The sequence below is a fragment of the Pollachius pollachius genome (assembly GCF_949987615.1).
Source record: "Pollachius pollachius genome assembly, chromosome: 2".
Lineage (NCBI taxonomy): Eukaryota > Metazoa > Chordata > Actinopteri > Gadiformes > Gadidae > Pollachius > Pollachius pollachius.
In genome coordinates, this window is record NC_136935.1 from 10572290 (window position 1) to 10594948 (window position 22659).

A 22659-nucleotide genomic window follows, 5' to 3' on the forward strand; every position below is an offset into this window, starting at 1 on the left:
TATGCTCACTGTTAGATTCTCACTCTTACACTCACTCTTACACGCTCACTCTTATATGCTCACTGTTAGATTCTCACTGTTACACACTCACTGTTACACGCTCACTCTTATATGCTCACTGTTAGATTCTCACTCTTACACTCACTCTCACACGCTCACTGTTACAAGCTGACACACACTCTTGTGCAATAACTGTTAGACACTCACAAGCACTCTTACACACTCAATCTCACACACACACACTCCCTTAATCTCTCACACACACACACACACACACACACACACACACACACACACTAACCCTCACTCGCATACCCACTCTCTCACATACTCTAACCCCCATACCCTCACACTCAAGCACACTTGCACACAAACAGACTTGTGCACTCGTAACCTCTCACTCTTTTATCCTCTTGCACTCACATACTCGTATGCTCTCACAGCCTCACAGAGTCCCTCCCTCACTGCTCCCCTTGAAACCCTGTTATGTCCTCCATCAGTCACCCTCTCCTCCCATCCCCCCCCGTCAGGCCCTACCTGGAGGAGCCGCGCAACGTGGTGGTGTACAAGGGGGCGGAGCCTCTGGGCATCTCCATCGTCAGCGGGGAGAACGGCGGCATCTTCGTCTCCAAGGTCACGGGGGGCAGCATAGCGCACCAGGCGGGGCTGGAGTACGGAGACCAGCTGCTGGAGGTACGTGAGAGAGAAGGCTCTAGGAGAGAGAGACGGAAGGCTCTAGTGGTACGTGAGAGAGAAGGCTCTAGGAGAGAGAGACAGAAGGCTCTAGGAGAGAGAGATGGAAGGCTCTAGTGGTACGTGAGAGAGAAGGCTCTAGGAGAGAGAGACAGAAGGCTCTAGGAGAGTGAGACAGAAGGCTCTAGGAGAGGGAGACCGAAGGCTCTAGTGGTACGTGAGAGAGAAGGCTCTAGGAAAGAGAGACAGAAGGCTCTAGAAGAGAGAGACAGAAGGCTCTAGGAGAGAGAGTCCGAAGGCTCTAGTGGTACGTGAGAGAGAAGGCTTTAGGAGAGAGAGACAGAAGGCTCTAGTGGTACGATAGAGACAGAAGGCTCTAGGAGAGAGAGACAGAAGGCTCTAGTGGTACGATGGAGAGAGAGACAGAAGGCTCTAGTGGTACGAGAGAGAGAGAAGGCTCTAGTGGTACGATAGAGAGAGAAGGCTCTAGAAGAGAGAGACAGAAGGCTCTAGTGGTACGTGAGAGAGAAGGCTTTAGGAGAGAGAGACAGAAGGCTCTAGTGGTACGATAGAGACAGAAGGCTCTAGGAGAGAGAGACAGAAGGCTCTAGTGGTACGAAAGAGAGAGAAGGCTCTAGGAGAGAGAGACAGAAGGCTCTAGTGGTGCGAGAGAGAGAGAGAAGGCTCTAGTGGTACGATAGAGAGAGAAGGCTCTAGAAGAGAGAGACAGAAGGCTCTAGTGGTACGAGAGAGAAGGCTCTAGGAGAGAGAGACAGAAGGCTCTATTGGTACGAGAGAGAGAAGGCTCTAGTGGTACGAGAGAGAGAAGGCTCTAGGGGAGAGAGACATAAGGCTCTAGTGGAGAGAGAGAGAGAGAGGTGATCTAATGGCAGTGGTTTAATAACTGGGGGCAGTATGGGGACAAAACTTTTCTTTCTACAAACTATTGAAAGTAAAGTTATATTAATTAATATAATAGAATAGAATAATATGCGTAAAATTTATGGAAATGTATTTCTTTTCAAATGGTACCAGTGCCGCAATAGACGGGTCACGAATCACGGAATTAGGAAGTTCGGGTCCCCTGCTATGGGGGCTTCCAGCAGGCTGGGGAGTTAATTCTGATGACAGCGTATTTAATACCGTTCTCCTACTGGTGTTTTTGAATCAGGAGAGGTACAGGCACTGCCAGCTGGTCCTACCCACAATGCCATTGGCTTAGTTATCCCCGCATGCTCTTTGATCCGCGGTGTTCTGGATGGCGATGGCGACGTGGGCGGACCCCCATTCGCCAGCAGCCTAGCCAGCCTTGTGATGAATATCACAGAGAATGGGGGCTGGCAGTTTATAAATATGCATTAGTGACTTTATATACGTACCGCCAGCCAGGCTTGAGCACTTCAGAATCTAGCCTGTAATATTTGGCTTACGAAACAATAAAAATTGCTGCTTCTGTTTTTTTGTTTGTGTGCTTGAGAGCAAACAAACTCAACCCTCACCCCCCCCAAACACTGCATGTATTTGGCGAAGACTCAAGTCTCAAGTTTATTGTCAAGTGCACACTATTTGAACAACAAGCACTAAGTAATCCATTCATAGAAGACATTTAAATGTGTTTTCTCCTGTCCTCTCTCGTTTTTTATCTTTCTATCTTCCTTTGTTTTTTATGTGTTTGCTTCTTTCGCTCTCTCTCGCTCTCGCTCTCTCTCTCTCTCGCTTTTTCTTTCGACCTCTCTCTCGACCTCCCCCTCTCTCTCTCGCCCTTCCTTCTCTCTCTCTCTCTCGACCTCCCTCTCTCTCTCCCGCCCTTCCCTCTCTCTCTCTCTCTCTCTCTCTCGCCCTTCCCTCTCTCTCTCTCGCCCTTCCCTCTCTCTCTCTCTCTCGCCCTTCCCTCTCTCTCTCTCTCTCGCCCTTCCCTATCTCTCTCTCTCGCCCTTCCCTCTCTCTCTCTCTCTCTCTCTCGCCCTTCCCTCTCTCTCGCTCTCGCCCTTCCCTATCTCTCTCTCTCGCCCTTCCCTCTCTCTCTCTCTCTCTCTCTCTCTCCCTTCCCCCTCTCCCTCGCTCTCTCCCTCCCCCCTCTCCCTTCTACCCTCTCTCCCCCCCCCCCCCCCCCCCCCCCCTTCCCACACCAGTTCAACGGCATCAACCTGCGGATCGCCACGGAGCAGCAGGCGCGGCTGATCATTGGCCAGCAGTGTGATACCGTCACCATCATGGCCCAGTACAACCCCCACATGTACCAGCTGGGCATCCACTCCCGCTCCAGGTGCTGCTGCCTACTTACTCGTGTTCAAGAAGCACACATACCTCCAGTGTCTCTTCCTCTGGTGCTTTTACAGTTGCAGCGTAGGAATCATTACTACTCTCTGGGAGCTACTAGTCAATGTTGCTGGCTGCTAATGCCATACTACGTTCACTAACAGGTCGTCTCCTCGTCACATTCACTTACATGCACTAGGGCAGTGGTTCCCAACCTAGGGGTCGGGGCCCACTTTGGGTCGCTTAATATGTATATGGGGTTGCGGGAGATATTTATAGTATGATTGATTGACAGGTCTCCTAAAGGTCCTTTTTGTATACAGACCCAATGACTCAAAATTCCCCAGTAGGCCATCTAGAGAGAGTCGGTGCAAAGACAACTTGGCCATAATAATTTGCCTACTTTGAAATCGTATATACGTTTTCTATTTTTCTTCATTAATAAAACTGATTCCGATTCATTTCAAGGAATGCATGAATGAATTCATGTGCTCACCACAGCTCCAGGCTGGAGCCAGTCAGCTCCACCCCGACCACGCCCCTTCCCAGCGGGACCCCCGCCCCAGACAGTCGCCCCGCGGTGGACACCCTCAGTGAGCAGGACGAGGGCACGCTCACGCCCTCCTCGAAGCAGACCTCCCCCACCACCAGCCCCGGCAGCTGCGTCAGGTCAGTGGGCCGCCGGCTACTCACGCAGCGCCCGTCGCGTTCAGCGTTGAAGTGTTGGTTTAATCATAAGCTCATGTTTTGTGGACTTTGTTGTCGTTGCGCTTTATGTCGTGGACTATTATTTCGTTGCTATGCACTTATGCCTCCCCCTGCACTTAGCGTCCACTTCAGTATATGATTCGACTGACTGCAAGTGGGAACACCGATGACTCTCGGCGTGCCCACTTTGATAAATGTTTTGAGGAACTTGCCTGTGCAGCCTGTTATTTTGTTGTGCCATTTCATCACTCTTTACTGCACAACTTAATTATTCCCCACCTCACCTGTAAGTCGCTGTGGACGGAAACGTCCAGAGCTTAACTGTCCCCTTTCCCGGCCCTCCCTCGCCGTGTCCCAGAAGGCCCTGTGACGGCGGCGGGAAGGGGGTGGCGGAGCCCCGGCTGGTGACGGTGCGGCGGCCCGGCGTGGAGGTCGGCGTGACGCTGTGCGGGGGGAACCTCCGGGGGGTCTACGTGGAGAGCCTGGAGGAGGACAGCCCGGCCAGGGGTCCCGACGGCCTGCTGCCAGGGGACCTCATCCTGGAGGTAGGCGCGCACGTGTGTGTGTGTGTGTGTGTGTGTGTGTGTGTGTGTGTTAAGGTGTACACAAGGGCTGTATGAGGGGTCGGGGATGGGGAAGGCGGTGGGTGTGTGTTGGGGAGGGGGGGGGGGGGGTGGGCGGGATTTTCAAGCACTCTTCAAGCACGCATCATCCAACACATCACGTTGGTGCTGTGTTGGATGATGAAGGCAGGTCTTGATTAGAATACGACTCGGTTACGGCAGAGCTTCAAGGAACTCCATTAAGGGTTAGCCAAGGAGTGTCTGGCAGCATGGCAGAAGGGACAAGAAAAAAAGATCAGACTTATGTTCTGTGTTTTAATAATGGATGGGCCGCAAGGGTGATGCGATGAGTGCCAAGGTGCCAATTCTGACCCATTCACATTCAAAGCCTATCAAGCATTAAGCGAAAGCAGACAAGAAATGATTTTAGATGATATGCCGACATACAGTTTTGACAAGAGTCATTTTTCACAAAACGCTGCCACACTGACAAATTGGGTCGGCTTAGATCAGGAGGTAGAGCAGTTGTCTTGTAACTGAAAGGTTGCTAGTTCGATCCCCAGCTCCTCCTAGCTGATTGCTGATGTGTCCCTGAGCGAGACACTTAACCCTAACTGCTCCTGACGAGCTGGCTGTCGCCTTGCATGGTTGACTCTGCCTTCGGTGTGTCAATGTGTATATTAACCGATGTAAGTCGCTTTGGATAAAAGCGTCTGCTAAATGCCCTAATTCTAATTGTCAATTCTTGGACATGGTGTACATTAGTTAGAAATGTTGTAGAACTATCGATCTCTATTGGTCCAGATCAAAGTTGTGACTATGGGGGTGTGTTTTGACTTCCTGTCTTTATAAGTCTTATCGTCTATTAAACCATATGATTATTAAAACAGAAACATATTTTTTGAGTCAGATATAGAGTATGATATTTTTATATAATTCTTCATATTTTTGTTTATTCCTCAAAATTCCTCATTCTGCATACATACCTCCTGCCCCAGAAAAGAAAGGATACAGTCATATCAAATCAGGAGACTAAATAGGAATGACATTTTTAAGATGATTCAGTCTCCAATATTATATACATCTCTGGAATGGGGGCAGGATATTATGAGGACACCATCTCTGCCAAGATGTTTCGGAGTTCAGACCGCTTTCATTACGCTGTGTTTTTTTTTTTTTGTCTTTCATTTACTAAAAAAAGAATGAGATTGCTAAATAACTTATAAATAATTCATTTATCAATTGACCCCAAACCCAAGGGATACATTTTAGATTCCAGAAGACCAAATCAAAGCAGTAAGGAGTAGCCAAAATAGCTCTTTTGTTGTTCTTTGTATATTTTTTGTTGACGTTTGGGTTCTAATATATCTTCACTGAAGTAGGCCGCTTCGAAAGCGGCGATTCTGTCGTCCAACTGCCCCAAAACTTTTTCCGTCCGATCGATCGCTTGGGCAGCCACTGAGTCCGCCGCGGCTGCTGCCAAAAGCAATCGCCATTCCTCTCTGCCAATCACCGATCTGTATTGATCGCTTGTTGCCTCTCCCCCCGCCCTCTCTCTCCCCCCTCCCGCTCTCTGGCTGTGAGTGATGGGTCTAGCAGCCAGTACAATCACGGCCAGGACCAATCCTGGCTTCTCACATCACGCACGCACCACAATGCGCACACGCACCACAATACGCGCGCACGCACACGCACACGCACACACACACACACACACACACACACACACACACACACACACACACACACACACACACACACACACACACACACACACGCGCGCCTTGAAGCGTAACAACACAGTTTGTCATCAAACCCCATTCCCTATCCCCATTAAGTTCCTACTCATCCCCCCCTCCCCAGCCCACCTCCACCGGCGCCTGCCTGATGAAAATCAATATGGGGAAAACAAGTTTTAATAGGACCCGAAGCTCGGAAGGAACCGTTCTCGGCGCTCTTCCGTCCCGTCGCTTGCAGGGTGCTTATAATTTCCCCTCTGACGGAGGCAGCAAGGAGAGGACCCGGGTTGGTGTTGTGACCGCGTGCCTCATAGTGTCCCCCATTGACTTTGGTTGGTGCTGTTAGCGCGTGCCTCATAGTGTCCCCCATCGGCTTTGGTTGGTGTTGTGAGCGCGTGCCTCATAGTGTCCCCCATCGGCTTTGGTTGGTGTTGTGAGCGCGTGCCTCATAGTGTCCCCCATTGACTTTGGTTGGTGCTGTTAGCGCGTGCCTCACAGTGTCCCCCATCGACTTTGGTTGGTGTTGTGAGCGCGTGCCTCATAGTGTCCCCCATTGACTTTGGTTGGTGTTGTGAGCGCGTGCCTCATAGTGTCCCCCATTGACTTTGGTTGGTGTTGTGAGCGCGTGCCTCATAGTGTCCCCCATTGACTTTGGTTGGTGCTGTTAGCGCGTGCCTCATAGTGTCCCCCATTGACTTTGGTTGGTGCTGTTAGCGCGTGCCTCATAGTGTCCCCCATTGACTTTGGTTGGTGCCGTTCTCGCCGTTTGCTTGCAGTACAACTCGGTGAGCATGAGGAACAGGACGGCGGAGGAGGTGTACGTGGAGATGTTGAAGCCGGCCGACGCGGTAACGCTCCTGGTCCAGCACCAGCCCGCCGACTTCATCACCCTGAAGGACACACCGGGGGACGGCTTCTATATCAGGTACGGGGAGAAGAACACACACGCACACACACACACACACACACACACACACACACACACACACACACACACACACACACACACACACACACACACACACACACACCTCATTGTAAGGGGCTATTTGTGCTATTTGTGACCGCACCCTAAAGAGCTCATACCAATTTTCCAAAGTACCCCCCTCTCCGTCCCCGCACACATGACCCTATATATAGAGCCACCGCTGAGCACGGCCCACTGGAAACGCCCCAATCTCCCTGATCGAACCTGTGAGGACTACAATCACGATCCCAAAGATAAGCCCCCTTTCTAATCTCTCAGCACCCCTCCCGCCCTTTTCATGACGTTCTCTTGTCACGACGCGACAGCCAAGTCACGACGCCGCCACCGCCGCCCACTTTCTGACTGGGAAAAGTTTGCGGTGTCCCAGACGAGCGGGAGGCAGGGAAGGGGCTTTGAAGCCTGTTTCCCTCTGTAAAGGCAGACGCGGCGTCGCGGACGCGCTGAACCTGTTCCGCGGCGTCTCAGCCAGCTGCCTCCCTTCGCCTCGCTCGTCGTACGGGCGAGCGGGGGCCGGGTTGTCATGCGCAGTAAATAGGGAAGGGGAACGGGCAGGCTGTCACCCATAGGCCGCCTCGGGTGGAGGGGGGGGGGGGGGGGGGGGGAAGGCTGACTTACGAGGGGAAATGCAGCACTGTGCATTAAGTAGATGGATTAAGTAACTCTCTCCTTCCTCCCTCTTTCTCCTCCTCCCGCTCTCTCTCTCTCACCACCTCCGTCCACTCCTTGTGTTTCCCCTTCTCGGTTCATCTCCGCCGCTCGCGCTCCACCCCTTCACCCCAACTCAACCCGCAATCAAATCCTGGTGTCGTACACCCGTGCATGTCTCAATGACACTCTCATCTGCACCCGCCTCCCAACACCACCACCACCCTCAATCCACATACCATCCCAACCACCCAAACCTTTCATCACCACCACCCCCCACCCTCAAAACATTACCACCCCCCCCCCCCCCCCTCCTCTTCCCAGAGCACTTTATGAGCGTGTCGGGGAGGCGGCGGGGGACCTGAGCTTCAAGAAGGACGACATTCTCCACGTGGACCAGTCCCTGCCCAAGGGCAGCTTCGGCACGTGGATGGCCTGGCAGCTGGACGAGAACGCACAGCAGATCCAGCGGGGGCAGATCCCCAGCAAGTACATGTGAGTGGCACGCGCACGCGCGCACGCACGCACGCACGCACGCACGCACGCACGCACGCACGCACGCACGCACGCACGCACGCACGCACGCACGCACGCACGCACACACACACACACACACACACACACACACACACACACACACACACACACACACACACACACACACACACACACACACACACACACACACACACACACACACACAAACGCACCCCCGCATGCATGTGTGAATAATGGAAACTAGCTTCACTGATGGATTGTTTTCTCCCTTGCTGGTTACTGAAATATTAACACTGACCTGACCTCATACTATCATTCTTACCAGTATGAAAAGGACTTCCCCCCCCTTCCCCTCCACTCACAAACACACTCCAGCCGATATCCAAGCGCTCTCTCTTGCTCAGTGTCTGTGTGTCTGTGTGTCTGTGTGTCTGTGTGTCTGCGTGTCTGCGTGTCTGTACCTCAGGATGGACCAGGAGTTCCACCGGCGCCACAGCATGACGGAGCTGAAGGAGGACGGCGGGAAGACGCTGTCGGCGGCCGCCCGGCGCTCCTTCTTCCGGCGGAAGCAGAAACACAAGCGCAGCAGCTCCAAGGACAGCAAGGAGACGGTGGCTCTGGACGCCGTCAGCACAGACTCTCCATCCCTCTCCTCGACGGTGGGCAGAACAACAACACACACACTAGCTGCCAACTGTTTGAGGCAAACTTGTGCCAAGGAAGGATTTAAGCTGATAAAACTCTAATGGCTGAAGTATGAAAGTACATTTACATTCATAATTCAATTTGTGAATCGACAAAATAAAATCAACCACTTATAAAAAATAGCCACCGATGCCACTTAAGTATTTAAGCTAAATCTCTAAAGTATTGGTTCCAAAATTGTTAAGGGTATCCCTGCAGTGTATGAGTATAAAACTAAAGAAAACAGTCAACTTATTTGACAAAATGGCCCCTGAGGACAAAGCAAGATTGAAGATAATAGGCTTAAGTATTATTTGCTTTAATCGTTTAATCAGCGACGACCATTGTGATAATTTTCCAGTTTCCCCTCCTTGTCTGGTTTTCCCTGTGTGCTGGCGGTGTTCTGCGTGCGTCTCTCTGTGACGGCGCAGACTGTCTGAGCCTGGCCTACCAGCGGGTCCAGAAGGTGGAGTGCTCGTCCCTGCGGCCCGTGCTGGTGCTGGGCCCGCTCAGCGACCCCGTCAAGGACATGCTGGTGAAGGAGTCTCCGGGGAAGTTCTGCAGATGTGTGCTCGGTGCGTTGGCCCGCCGCCCCGGCGCCACCTGAAACGACTGCATCAGTGGCGTCCTTTAAAAATAGACTGAAGGCCGTATCTTTTCTTCAGGCCCGTGTACCTGGCCAATTCTAGCTGCTTACAATTCCTAACTATTTCACAACGTTTTCCATCAAAAAGAAAATATACTTTTTTGCAATATAATATAAGACAATATAAAGTAAAATAATCCCTAAACGTATTTCCTAATAAAATTTCACCCAAATTTTTCCTCATTTGGTTAGGCAGTACATCTACACGTCTCCGTAGCGTCTTCACTGTGTCTGAGTGTTGTGTTTGTCGTCCTCCTTTGGGTTGGTTCTCTGCAGAACATCTACACGTCTCCGTAGTGTCTTGACTGTGTCTGAGTGTTGTGTTTGTCGTCCTCAGAGGTGATGAAGGCCTCTCAGCAAGCCATCGAGCGTGGAGTCAAGGACTGCCTCTTCATCGACTACAAGCGGCGGAGCGGACATTTTGACGTGACCACCGTGGCCTCTATAAAGGAAATGAGTGAAAAGGTACCGCCACCCTTCCCATGATCAAACTCTATCAGAGCCAATCTGGGACTGCACTTAAAGAGACACGACCGAAACCGTAGATGTCCAATACAAGATGTCAACAGGATGTTACAGGACAAAAAAATCCCTTTCCTGTAACTGGCAAATGTCAATAAGTGTGATATAATACAGTATCATCAGCAGGTGTCTCCAAACATGATATGTTCTCCAACTGTTTTTTTTTTGGTTTGTTTGTTTGTTTTTTTCCCGCCTCTAAAACAGGACTGCCACTGCTTGCTCGACATCGCCTCCTACGCTATCGAGAGGCTTCACAGTGTTCACATCTACCCCATTGTGGTGTTCATCCGCTACAAGAACGCCAAGCAAATCAAGTGAGTAGCACCTTGTTTACCAAGCACCATGCAAAACCCACGTATTTAAGAGGATAGGATGAGATTCGACTTTGTGCTCACCTCAGAGAAATACATACTGTACATTGCATATAGACGATATATGAATACCAGCGATTGCATTTTATATATTGATGTATTTGGCTCACAAGTTGCACTTTGGTCATGTATGCATGCACACATAAAATGTTATTATATATATGAATACATTTTTCAAAGGTGTTAAGGAATCATTCATTTTATTTATTTATTTATTTGTCCTGATATTATTCAAATTAAATGATCTTTACCTTCTCATTATTTTTGTATGAATTCAACCGCCAATAACTCCCAATACCAATACTTCTTCTGACAGCCCGTGAAAGTAGATGAATCTAAAAACATTTGATGCATTGAATACCGTCATCTGTCCGTCCCCTGTTCTTATACGGGCCACAATGACCTAAAGCACATCAAAATAGAAGGTTTTACACTTCATCAAAGGCTCAGGGTCAGTGTGTCGGTCGAGGGTGGGTTGGTCGATGGGGGGCGAGGAAATGTGTTTGGAGTGGGATGGGGGGGGGGATATGTGAGGTTGGGGTACTGAACGACTCAATCACTCCTGTGTCCTTAACCAGGGAGCAGAAGGATCCGGTTTATCTGCGGGACAAAGTTTCTCAAAAACATTCCAAGGAGCAGTTTGAGAGTGCCCAGAAGATTGAGCAAGAGTACAGCAAGTTTTTCACAGGTCAGTCAACACGTGATGTTTACAAACTTATGTTTCGGTACATTCATATGTTTACCTCACAGTTACATATTTTTACAAAATAATCAAATCCCTAGTTTCCATAATGAATAAAAAATGTCTTAATTTTGCAGGTATTGTCCAGGGTGGCACTCTTCCCTACATTTGCACTCAGATCATGACTATAGTTGATCAGGAACAAAGTAAAGTCCTGTGGACACCCGTTGGCGGTCCCTAGAGGCCACCGTCTGCAACTACGGGAAGCTGCACCTTCCTCAACAACCTTCCCCTCTCCCAGTTCTAAACACTAATTATATCTTTTAAATACTATACCAATAGGTACACTACATTGAATTACACATGTAAAGTTAAATATATATATATATTTTTATTTCGTATTATCTTTGTAATCTGTCCCGCCTACAACTATTATTATTATTATTATTATTTTTATTATTAATATTATTAATATGATATGTTCTGAAGCAGGTTTAGTAGCACTGGATCCTCGACATCAGAGTTCATAAGTTCTTCCTTTCGAGATTTCTGGTTGTCGCCGTTGTCGTCGGCAACGCCACATCACACGCATCTGTTTACATTCAGAAGAAGTGTCAGGTTTTTTTTTGCGTCACATGTTTGCTTTGAGTGTGCGTCTCTTAATTTTTGACGCAATCCCAAGCAACTCAAATGAAGAATCCTAGACCCTTACCCTCTGCACCAACTGACATCAGTTTATTTTTTTTACATTGACGTGCCCATTCTATGTGCATATATGTATGTGTCTGTGTGTGTGTGTTCGTGCTTGTCAGTATGTCTGTGTGCGTGCCTGCGTTTCTGTATGTATGGCAGCACAAAATCTGTGGTTTTGTTTCCACTCCGGTCATTGGTTGGATTGAGTCATGGCTGTCGATGTTGGCATGTATTCAACGTTATTGAAATGGAAGGCCAGGATCAGACACCAGATTCCTGGTGTCTGATCCTGAAGTTTTATGTAAAGGGTGTGAAGGCACCAAACCTCTTTATATTATATAAATATATACATATATATATATATATATATAAGTATATAGAGAGAAAGAGCCAGAGATATATCTATATGTATGTAGCTGTGGTCTTACTGAGCCTGAGTGCCAACAGTGATGGCCATGAAACTCCCATTGAAACACATATTGCCGTTTGTTTCTATGCATTGTGTTCTTACAGTAGCTGGGTGTTTATAGACGGTTTACAGGCCTTTCTATGGTGCCTTTTTTTTGAAGGGGAGGTCTGGTCTGAAAACCAGCGTCCCGGTTACAATTCCAGTACCTAGGTTCATCTTCTTTTAACTTCTCCAATGCAACCCACGATGAACCGGTTCAGGTGTCGGTGACCGGAAGACTCTGCTTTGGGACCAGTATAGCATAGAGCAGCCGAGCACTTGACCATAGTGGCAAACAGGTTGGTTTTACTTGAGGGCAGGGGCCAAAAAGGCGGCCAGCGGGTTTTAAAAAAGAGAAAGAAAAGATCCTCAAAATGCACTCCAGGGCAAGACAGACCACTGTGTAACTTATCATACTCTGTCGCATATATTTAATGACACTATAGAGACTATATCAAATGACAGTATGCAGATTCACCTGAGAAATATAATAAATGACATGTATTTTCTAGCTAGGTCATAGACCTAGCATACGTTTAGCCGTCAAGTCATGTCTTAGCAGGTAATGGCATGTTTTTTTTTTTCAAGGTTTAGTTTTGTGGTTGTTCGTCAGTCACATATCAATATTAATAGAAAAAAATACACTATATTGCAAATTGCAGGGTAATATCGTAACGATTTTCCTGGGATCCATATAAATGTTAGTAACGTTTTATTGTTATTTAATTTTCTTTTTTTTTATTCTAGAGGCAAAATTGTAGGTGAGGTATTCTGCCCTTCCTCAAACCATCTGTATTTTTTGTGCCAAAATTCACTATGGCAACTTTATCCCTTTGTATTACTGTTTTGCACTTGTTTACCTGTGAACCTTAAACTTGTATCTGTTCCTAGGTTTTCAGTAGACTATAAATAGGTACTGTTAATTTCTACTGTAACTAATTCACTTTCTTTTTTGTATTGATTTTGTTCCTTACATTTCATTGATGGCCTTTTTAGTCTTCATTTAGAAAAAGAAAATGCTCTTTATTTTGTTGAAAAGGGATCTCCTCTTGCACAGCTTACCAAGGTAAATTTGTCCTGAAGTTTGACTGTTGGGCTAAATATGAAATGGACATAAACAAATAAAATGTTGCTATTTTTCTGATTTAGGTAGTGTTCTATCAAACGAAAGGGATACAACAGAAAACTGTTGTATTTTTAAAGAAGTCCAGAAGCCAGGTACTGATTACATTTGCTTTCACTGAGAGAATGTGATTTCTATGTAATTATACATAAATATGAGAGAATAAAGCTCATTTTCTGTATCACAACAAACTGTCTCCATTATCACTTAATGGGCTGTGAAGGTCTCACTTCTGTCAGCCCAGCGATTTATGTTGTGAATTAATCTCAGGGTGGCAAAAAAATGATTTGTGGGGTGGATTAATTTGCCACCCTTTTGATTGGGCGCAAGAAGAAAGGCCCGTCTATTTTGATCTGGGAGTGATGGAGATAACATTTCAGGGCGCCACATTCTTCAAGTCTTAGGCTGACTGCTAGGGGTTGCTACGCTTTTAAAACCATGCAGCACATCTCTCTGCCTGCCCAGCGCATTTTAACCCTCGCTGTTGGTCCACGATGATTTCAACACACTTCCAGTCAAGTAGGCCAACCCAGAATGAGTCTCATAGTCTCTAGTGATGCTCAGTGTTGATGCAATTAATATACAAGTATTGATGGTGGGGGCCAAACATTAATCGCTTTATCCTCAGAGTAGGACACTTCCGGATGGAATTGTCGAGTATAATACTTAAGATGGATGATGGTTACAAGCTATAAATAAATCACTTTTCCAAGGAGGTATGAGACAATCCGCTGCCTTTGACGAATAAAGAAATAATTAATACAGTGTGTCCATTCTCAGGACTACCATTTGTTTTGGGTTTTTTTTTCCATCTAATTAGCCTGGGGACGTGCTGTGAACTCTGAGCATCCAAAGCTGTAGGCCACTTTCTGCAAGCTCTGAAAAGCAGGTCACATGGTCCCATGCCCAATGATGTCACAGGACAGGATTGCCTTTCAGCTGCCTACCCTGCTCATTTGAGCGAATGCGCACACATTGGCCCGAAAAACAACTGCTTTGCTATAAGCCTTATGGCTATACAGCAGCTTCAGACACTGGTGAGGTTGGCTCAACCTTCACGGTGTAACGCTCTAATGGAAGCTCAAACTTTAAAACGGTTAACATGTTGCTACTTTTATCCTCGATTATTATTAATGTAGATTTATGTATAATTTACCCCTCTGACAACATGGCTGCACTTCTTTGCTGCTATTATTCATGAAGATGATTATCTGTAGCGTGCTAGAACCTAGAGTGTGCATCGATGTTGGGCCGCTTTTAACATAAAGCTTACATTAGCATTAACGATTCAAATTATAAACGTCGCTAATTATATTTGCTGCGTGTTAAAGACTTTGTGAGCATGTCGCAGTGATTTTTAAATAGATATTTGGAATTCCCAAGTGAGTAGACCCTCTACTTTCCATCTCCGACCAGAGCGAAGGAAGATCCACTACCTTAATCTCGTGGAATAGTTCTCAAATGGAAAACACAGAACTGATTTGTTCTGCACAGGACTGATGAGTCTGCTGCGCTACTAGAACAAATTGATCACTACTTTTTGTACATTTTGGAAAACATGATCAACACTGACTATGCAGAAAGACCGAACGTCAACACGCAGTCGTTCTGTGTGCCAAGTGTGTCCTTGCCCAATTTATTTTCCATCTGTGAAGTTGCTTCCTGGCTGTTTTGGAAAGCACTGCGTCCCTCCAGCTGCCCTGCTGGGGTGCGGGTTTCAGAACAGCTGTTGATGTATTATCCGAACTTGAGAAGACGGCGTCCTGACAGCCAGCGATCTGCGGCGTCCACTCTGGAAGACCTCCGCCTCTCCCCAGGCCAAATCTGCTGTCCACATTGCGAGGAACATTCCCCCCCCCCCCTACTCTGTTGTGGGTTAAGAGTTCCTGTGCTAGCTTCTCTTCCTCTGCGGGGTTGAGTGTGCCTGGGTAAGCTCCTCTCTTCCTCTGTGCTGGGTTGAGTGTGCCTGCTCGGGCTGTTGGAGTTGCTTGCCTTACTTTCCTCATGGCACTAAATGAATGGCACTAAATATGTATATCCGTCTGTCCTACCTAGCCAAATTGTATGTGTCAGTGCTTCTCTCGGCCTATCTCTCTCTATCCATTTCTCCACCGTTTCCCTTTATCTTAATGCCAGAATCTGCAATTGACCATATTTGAGTGATGTGTCAATTCTCAATAACTACATGAACAGAAACCACTAGCCTGCCAGCCTCTCCCTCTACTATTGAAACTGAGTGGCCATAGTGGCCAGTGTCCTGACCAGCAGTAAAGATGATTGACTGTGAGAACCTTCATGTATAGAATGTGCAGAAGCCTCAGCTATGCATGACCTCACTGGGAGGGAGGTAGTTAACGCAGGGATTTGGCAGTAAACTCTCCAGTGTATGGGGGTTACATAGGATGCCATTGTCCTATTTTCCGTGCACACTGTAGTAGTAGTAGTAGTAGTAGGCCTTTAGTGGAGACAGGGGTGAAGTAGCCATGATATCCAGTATGTGCACTGCAGGACGCCTGCAAATATAACAAGCGTCTACAGCAGGGGGTTTCCAACTGTGGGTCACGACCCAAAAGTTGATCACACCTAGTGGGACGTTAAATGGCCACCATAAACATTTTAATATTATTTTTAAGCATGCCTTCATGCCTTTTCTGTTTACCTTGTGTTACATTAGTTTATATGATGACTGACAAAGGGAATACTGTATTGAAGAGATGTTATTTAACTCATTATTTACTACATCGTAATGAGAAATGTGGGCCTAGTTTTTTATTTTTTTTGCCTGGTGTGTCCATGAACAAAGGTACCTAAACAGGTTGTTCATATCATGAACATTTGGATTCGGCAATCCCCGTAGACCCCTACCTATTGTCCCGAGCAGAGCTCGACATTAACATGAATAATAGGATTTTCCTTTTACACCAGACAGTTCCTAGTTTAAACAGCAGGGGGCCGAGTGGGAAGGAGCTCTCCGGGGGCTCAATCTTTATATCTCTATGGAAAACCTCCCCCACCGCGCATCTTCACCGCATACAATAAGATTCTCTAAGCCTATATCATCCAGGGAAATATGCGTGTTCATTTACACCGACATGAGAACTCAATATTTGTATAAGTAGCAGTAGTCGTATCCACAAATGTGATACAGACTATTCTACATCATATCTTAATGATGGACGATCGTGTCTAGCATTTTATGGGCCGGGTTTCGGATTCCGTTACAGCAGCTGATCTGTGGGAGCATGTCCTACGGCTGGTAAATCAAGAAGTTACATTGGCAACCTCAAGCCTTCCTTAAAACACGAGGAAGTTATCTTTGACATGGACTTAGTGCAAGATATGGTAACATAAAATTCATTGGAATATTTCCACGAGGCTGGGTAAGCCTGTTTATGACATAACTCCCATTATTAATGTCCTGGTAGCAATAAAATAGGCATATGTTCAAGCAGAAATGTGTCCAATCGACCATTGAGACAGTACTGTGTTTTTTATTAATACATTACTTTTCCCCATTAAAACAACAGCTCTTATTTCTGATACATAAAGAAAGCCCAGTGAATGCCCCCACGGGTGTGGATTTGCGTCCACTTTCGCTGGAGATGAGCGTTCATGGAAGTGACTGGACGGGTTATTGTCAGTTTATTGCACCGCGACCCTCAGGATGAGCAGGGTGACACAGGTGGCTGCACTTGCCCGAGTCGCTTCTCCCGGGTCAACACTTATCCAGGGGCCAGGCCCACCGAAGGCAGAACCCCTTGGCTTGGACCCTTGAGAAAGTCCAGAAAATGCAAAAAAAAACAAAAACGCAAAATAACCTAACATTGGGAAACTGCTTCGACTTTATAAAAACATATAACTTAAAATAGGCGACGTACGGGATTTGGCCTATTGGCCTACACAATATAGTATTGTTCACATATTGTCTATGGAACCACAATGTACATAACGGTAACTGAAATATCCTCTACTCTGCAAATGCGTATAGTTTTATAGAAGAGACATGCGTCACTTCGTTTACAATAACACACAAAAAATACGCAAAGCGCAGCCTACGACTGCGGCCGTGGGAGGAGGGAACATCCACGCGGTATGAACGCACTCTGTCCATCTTTATTATTAGAGCCTCCCCCCCCCCCCCCCCCCCCCTCCCCCCCTACCTGTAAATCTCTCTGGCGTCTCCGGAGCCGAAGTGACAGGCGGCTCTATAGCTGGCCGCTCCGCGCAACGGCGACAGGGGCACCGAGCAGGGAGAGAGACACAGCCACAGAGAGAGAGCGAGAGACAGCCCAATTCAATTTACGCAGCATTGACAAAAAAAAATAAAACAACAATCCGCATTTGTGACCGCGTAGGGTTAATATTGCAGCGAAATCCACAGACCCTGAAATACACATTTCGAGTAGTTATTTAAGATTATTCCGCCGGTTCATCGATTTTATTGACGCCGAAGGAAAGTGACATCGACTCTGTGAGCGTCCGTCGCTCGACTGGATCTCTTCATGGAAGACGGCTGAGAGGGAGAGAGGTCGGACCGGTAAGGACAGGCTACGATCATTTATCTTCGCCGCTTGTACTTAAATCATAAATAAACACAGAGGCAGCCCTCATGGCTGCCTCCAGACAAATCCATCTTTAAGCATGTTGTCGTTCGCCCTCAGAGACTCGGAAACCCCTCCGAAATGAGAAGTGTGGAGGATTCGTCATTGCTGCGGATTTAAATGCCTCTCTCCAAGGGGGCACGGAGGACCGCTTATTTCGGACAAGTTCACGCGTGTTGTCGTGTGTGCTGTACGCCGTAGACCCCAGTGTACGATTCATATGTTACCCTGCTGAAATACACACGGACTCAAATCCGTTGGGCAAGAAGAATCGAAGGTGAAGAGGGGGAATTTTTTTTATTATTTTTTTTTCTCCCAAGCAACATGGCTGGCGAGTGGGGCTGGGGACGGTGGCACGGACTCTCCAAGGCGCCTCGATGCTAGCCGAAGCAGGTGGTCCCGTCCCCCGTGGAAGCGGCAGCTCTATGAGGACAAACAGTATTAACTCTAATAATATACACAAGGACTCCTCGATCTTCATGTCTAAGATGGAAGACGTGGTCATCCCGTTCTCGTCCGAAGTCCCCTGCGACAATAATGGACAGCGCATGTGGTGGGCATTCCTCGCCTCCTCCATGGTGACGTTTTTCGGGGGTCTCTTCATAATTCTGCTGTGGAGGACCCTTAAGTATCTGTACACGGTGTGCTGCCACTGCAACATCAAACCCAAGGTAATGTATGTGTGTGTATGTTTGTGTGTGTGTGTGTGTGTGTGTGTGTGTGTGTGTGTGTGTCGGTCGGTGTCTGTGTGTCTGTCAACAACAGTCAATAATGAGGATCCCCTTGTCCACTTGGCTGTTTCTGGTGTGTTGCTGTTGGCTGCATCTGTAACGGCAGCAGTGCGCATAAATGTTTCATGTGCGAGTCTCTAATACCGTCCCCCCTGTTTGTATACCCACGGAACCCCCGGTGCCAACACTGGGGCACATTGCAGCATCTTATAATTTATGCATCTCCTTTTATTGCCATATGGATGTACTTGCTAGCTCCCTCACTGAGCGAGAGGCAAGAGAGAGGCGAGAGGCGCTTGGTGGTGGAGGGGGACTTGTGGTGTATACACTTTAAATGAGATGAAAGAGTATTGGGTGGTGGGGGGGGGGGGGGGGCAGGGGTTTGAGAGTCCCTAAGCTCCGTGGCTATAAACACACACATACGGGGCCCCGGTGGCCAACCTATTGACACCACGTCCTGGTGCCATATGTACAAGGAATGTAGATCCCGTGACATCATGGAATTCCCTAGGCCGTGGCATTGCAGCGTGCAAGCACACAGGTCCCCAGGACACAGGAGAATGCCCGCCTTCCCGGAGTTAGCTTAAGTTTAGGGCATTAGGGCTGGTAATCTAGGAGCTAAGATGAGGGGAGAAAGGGCGTCACAACGCTGGTTATTTTGGCCCGTCCTGGTGCACATGAAGACAAGGTTGAATCACGGCTGCTTCGTATGTATACGAGGAGCTATGACTCCACACATGACTCACACACGCGCTGCTGTAGTCAACGCGTGTGTGGGCCTTTCCGGACGAACACACACTTTTTAAACAGTGACTATGTTTAAAACACGAGAGGAAGGTTGTGTGGTGTGAGGTTTTGAATCTACGGCATTGATACGGTATAGGGAGTTGATTGATCTCCAGTTCCGAGTTGATTTCCCTCTTGCCCTTTTCTTTGGCAGTCTTTGCTAATCTAGAATGATGCAGGCCAAAATTGAAGCAATTTGTAATGCACAAGTGCATATTGACACACACAGACACACAGACACACAGACACACACACACACACACACACACACACACACACACACACACACACACCACTCGCGCTTAATGTCATTCTTAGAACTGTGCAGTCAATCTGTCACAAACAGGAAACGACGCACGCAACAAGGCATCCATCTTGAACCTGCTAGAGCATGTGTTGACTATCTCTATCCATCGCTCCTCCTTCCAAATGAGACTAATGAGGGGTGTTGGGGAGGAGAGGAGAGGCAGGGAAGTCCTGCTCAGTGACTTTGGGCAGTGGGATTCGCACTTGGTCACGGTTGGAAAAAGCTTGTTAGAAGTATTAGAAAGAGCAACTGGATCTGAGTTCAGCTGACTGGGCCAGGCCAGTTGGCTTGCATTACAATATGTGAGTGTGTATGTGCGTGAGTGTGTGCTTGGATGTGTGCATGTTCCTGGATGTGTGTTTGTGTGTATGTGACTACTGTGCACCTAGCGGTGAGCGTGCACGTGTCTGTGGGTATGTTCATGGCTGTGTCTTTTTGTTTGCGTATGTGTAAGGCTGCTGTGTGGGACTGTGTGTGTGGGCACGTGGCAGTTAGCAGTGCGTGCGTTTCTGTTTTTTGGATGGAAGAGGGGAACTGGTTGCGCTTAATACTTGGAACCAGGGGTGCCAGGGTGGAGGAGGAGCTGAGCAGGAGGAGGTGGAAACTCAGGGTGGAGGCTTGAGGGTGGGGATGGGTGGGTGATAAAGATTAGGCGTGCTTCTGCTTAAACTTGGTGTCCTTCTCCTCACTCCACCAGCTGTGCCCCAATTCCAGCAGATAGCTCCTTTCTCCTGTCCCCCTGCTCCTCCTCTCTGGGAATCCACCTTGCTAATGGGTCAAAGGTTGCAGGCTTACGGGGGATTGTGAATGGAGTAAAATAACCAGAAAAAACACAGAAAGTGAATGGACATATGTTTGTGGCCACTGTTGATGGATTCTGATGTGCATGATGCCATAGAAATAAACTTAGAACACTTTATTGTCATGTCATATTTAAGCCTCAGAAACACAAGTGACGTCCAGGGGTTTTGCAGGATTGGAATTTTGGTTAACACACTTGTCTGTTGAAAGTGTGCCCATGACTTTCATGGCTCTGTCCTGTAAACTCTTAAATCAGTGACCTAAACACCGTAAACGCTGCATCATCATAGAGTCGGAGCCAGCATCTTAATTGTCATCGGGTGAACCTGGCAAAAACATAATGCTACCGTGCAAATGTATTTAAAGACCTTCACACACGCCCCTAGTGGTTGGACCTGAATACCACCAGCTCCAGTTCTCACAGAGGAATGCCACTCTCAAGTCGCTAATAAAGTAGGATAATTGACGAGTTGATGACTTTACGGTTCTATTATTCGCCCCTATGGGAGAATCTCCTTGTAAGGAACCAGAAGACCTAGTTAAGTGGCCAATAATAGATTTGTATCACGCAGACATTACAGGTCTATAGTTACATAATTTCTTTTCATTTCGTTAAGTTGTTTGATTTGATCAATTTGTTTCCTGAAATCACCTCGTGAAGAATGAATATGCTATATCAGCTTGGCCTCTGGCGACAGAATTCCCTCTCCTCCGTTGAATCCGGCCCATGCGCCGTCCTGTCCAGGGTGGGAACGAGGTGGGCGCTCCGGACGAGAGTCCCTTGTGAGCGTAGCGGAATGCGTCTGAAGGTGACAGCGGAGAGAGGAACTTTGTGTGTGTGTGTGTGTCTTCAGAGAGTGTGTGTGTGTGTGTGTGTGTGTGTGTGTGTGTGTGTGTGTGTGTGTGTTCCCTCGTGCCTGGCAACCCACCAGCTGCATGTCACCAGAGCAGCGCCAAGCTCACACACCCTGCCAGCAGCTGTTGCACTCACTAACCAAGGCCCGCACACACACACACACACAAACACAGACGCACACGCACACACATGCACACTCACACATGCACACACACACACACACACACACACACACACACACACACAAAGACACACACACACACACACACACACACACACACACACACAGATTGTTTGTAGCAACAAGGGCTAGTAATATGTGTGTTGCACAACAGTTCGGTCCCCTTAGTAGCGTGTCTGCATGCTCACACACACATTGGTGTGTGTTCCTGTTCACATCACAGTGTGTAAGCCATCGCTTCCAAGCCTCTGAATGCCAGTGGTTGATTTCCATGTGTCATGTCATGCGTTGTCGATGGCAACGGCTGGGAACGGCCGCGCCTCAAAGCGGTTTTGAGGCCCATGTGTGAGCACTGGTGATGGTGCAGTCCCCCCTCCCCTCCTCCTCCACCACCACCACCACCTACCCCCCACCAGCCCCAGGTCCATCTCACGATTGGGGTTAGGGAGAGGGTAATGCCTTGAGTCTCTTAGCCAAGCCACTCCCCCTATGCTGGGATGTGGATGGGCAGGCATGCATGGTGCTGCCGTTTTATTTCAAACTTTTACTTAAGATCTTAAAAAAGAGAAATAGAACGGATGTAAGAAAGTGACGCTGAGACAAATCAAAGCTGGAGTCGGTGCAATAAAAAGTGAGCAGGGCAATAGCAGAGATCTCAATATACAGACACGGTACACATCTCGACAAAGTGCGCTCTGAATTGTACACAACCAAGTACATGTTTGTTTCCTAAATCACAGCGACTGTAGCCTTCAATCTCCCACCACTCTGAACGGCACGCAGGGCATGACTCATAAGTTATTTGTCAATAAAAATCTGTTCACCCCCCTTATCCCCTCCCCATTCCCCACCCCCACGCCCCATCCTAATCCCAGTTGCATGACTGGAAGCCCATGTATGGACAAGTGCTATAGGTGGTGCTGATGCATGTTAATCCGTGGCATGATGAGCCGGTGCCTATATATCAGGGACAGACCTATGTATATCGTGAGGTAGAGACATAGAGGTCCACACTCCCACTGCCAGCGTGACGCTGTTCCCACGGTGTCAGGCTGTTACATCTTCTTTGGCCTGTCAGCGCACTATTAAAAGGACACACTTTCCCCGGGACGCATCCCAGGGTCAGGGGGGGTC

General features: G+C 47.9%; 2 protein-coding genes across 3 annotated transcripts in view; both read left to right on the top strand.

Annotated features, from left to right (window-relative positions):
* The window catches only part of dlg5a (discs, large homolog 5a), a 46930-nt gene extending 33495 nt beyond the window's left edge, over positions 1–13435 (top strand). Inside the window, 13 exon segments of the mRNA XM_079730188.1 lie at positions 531–693; positions 2826–2959; positions 3454–3621; positions 4019–4205; positions 6739–6887; positions 7920–8090; positions 8560–8731; positions 8734–8752; positions 9209–9352; positions 9761–9888; positions 10150–10259; positions 10895–11004; positions 11136–13435. Of these exon segments, the coding sequence (XP_079586314.1) occupies positions 531–693; positions 2826–2959; positions 3454–3621; positions 4019–4205; positions 6739–6887; positions 7920–8090; positions 8560–8731; positions 8734–8752; positions 9209–9352; positions 9761–9888; positions 10150–10259; positions 10895–11004; positions 11136–11239 (1759 nt within the window). The 3' untranslated portion in view covers positions 11240–13435.
* Positions 13436–18342: 4907 nt separating this feature from the next.
* Positions 18343–22659, top strand: part of kcnma1a (potassium large conductance calcium-activated channel, subfamily M, alpha member 1a) — a gene marked incomplete at both ends in the record, with an annotated part of 141117 nt that continues 136800 nt past the window's right edge. For both annotated transcript variants that reach the window (XM_079729764.1, XM_079729765.1), the window contains one exon: positions 18343–18534. In XM_079729764.1, coding sequence (XP_079585890.1) covers positions 18343–18534 — 192 coding nt within the window. The remainder of the gene's footprint in view (positions 18535–22659) is intronic.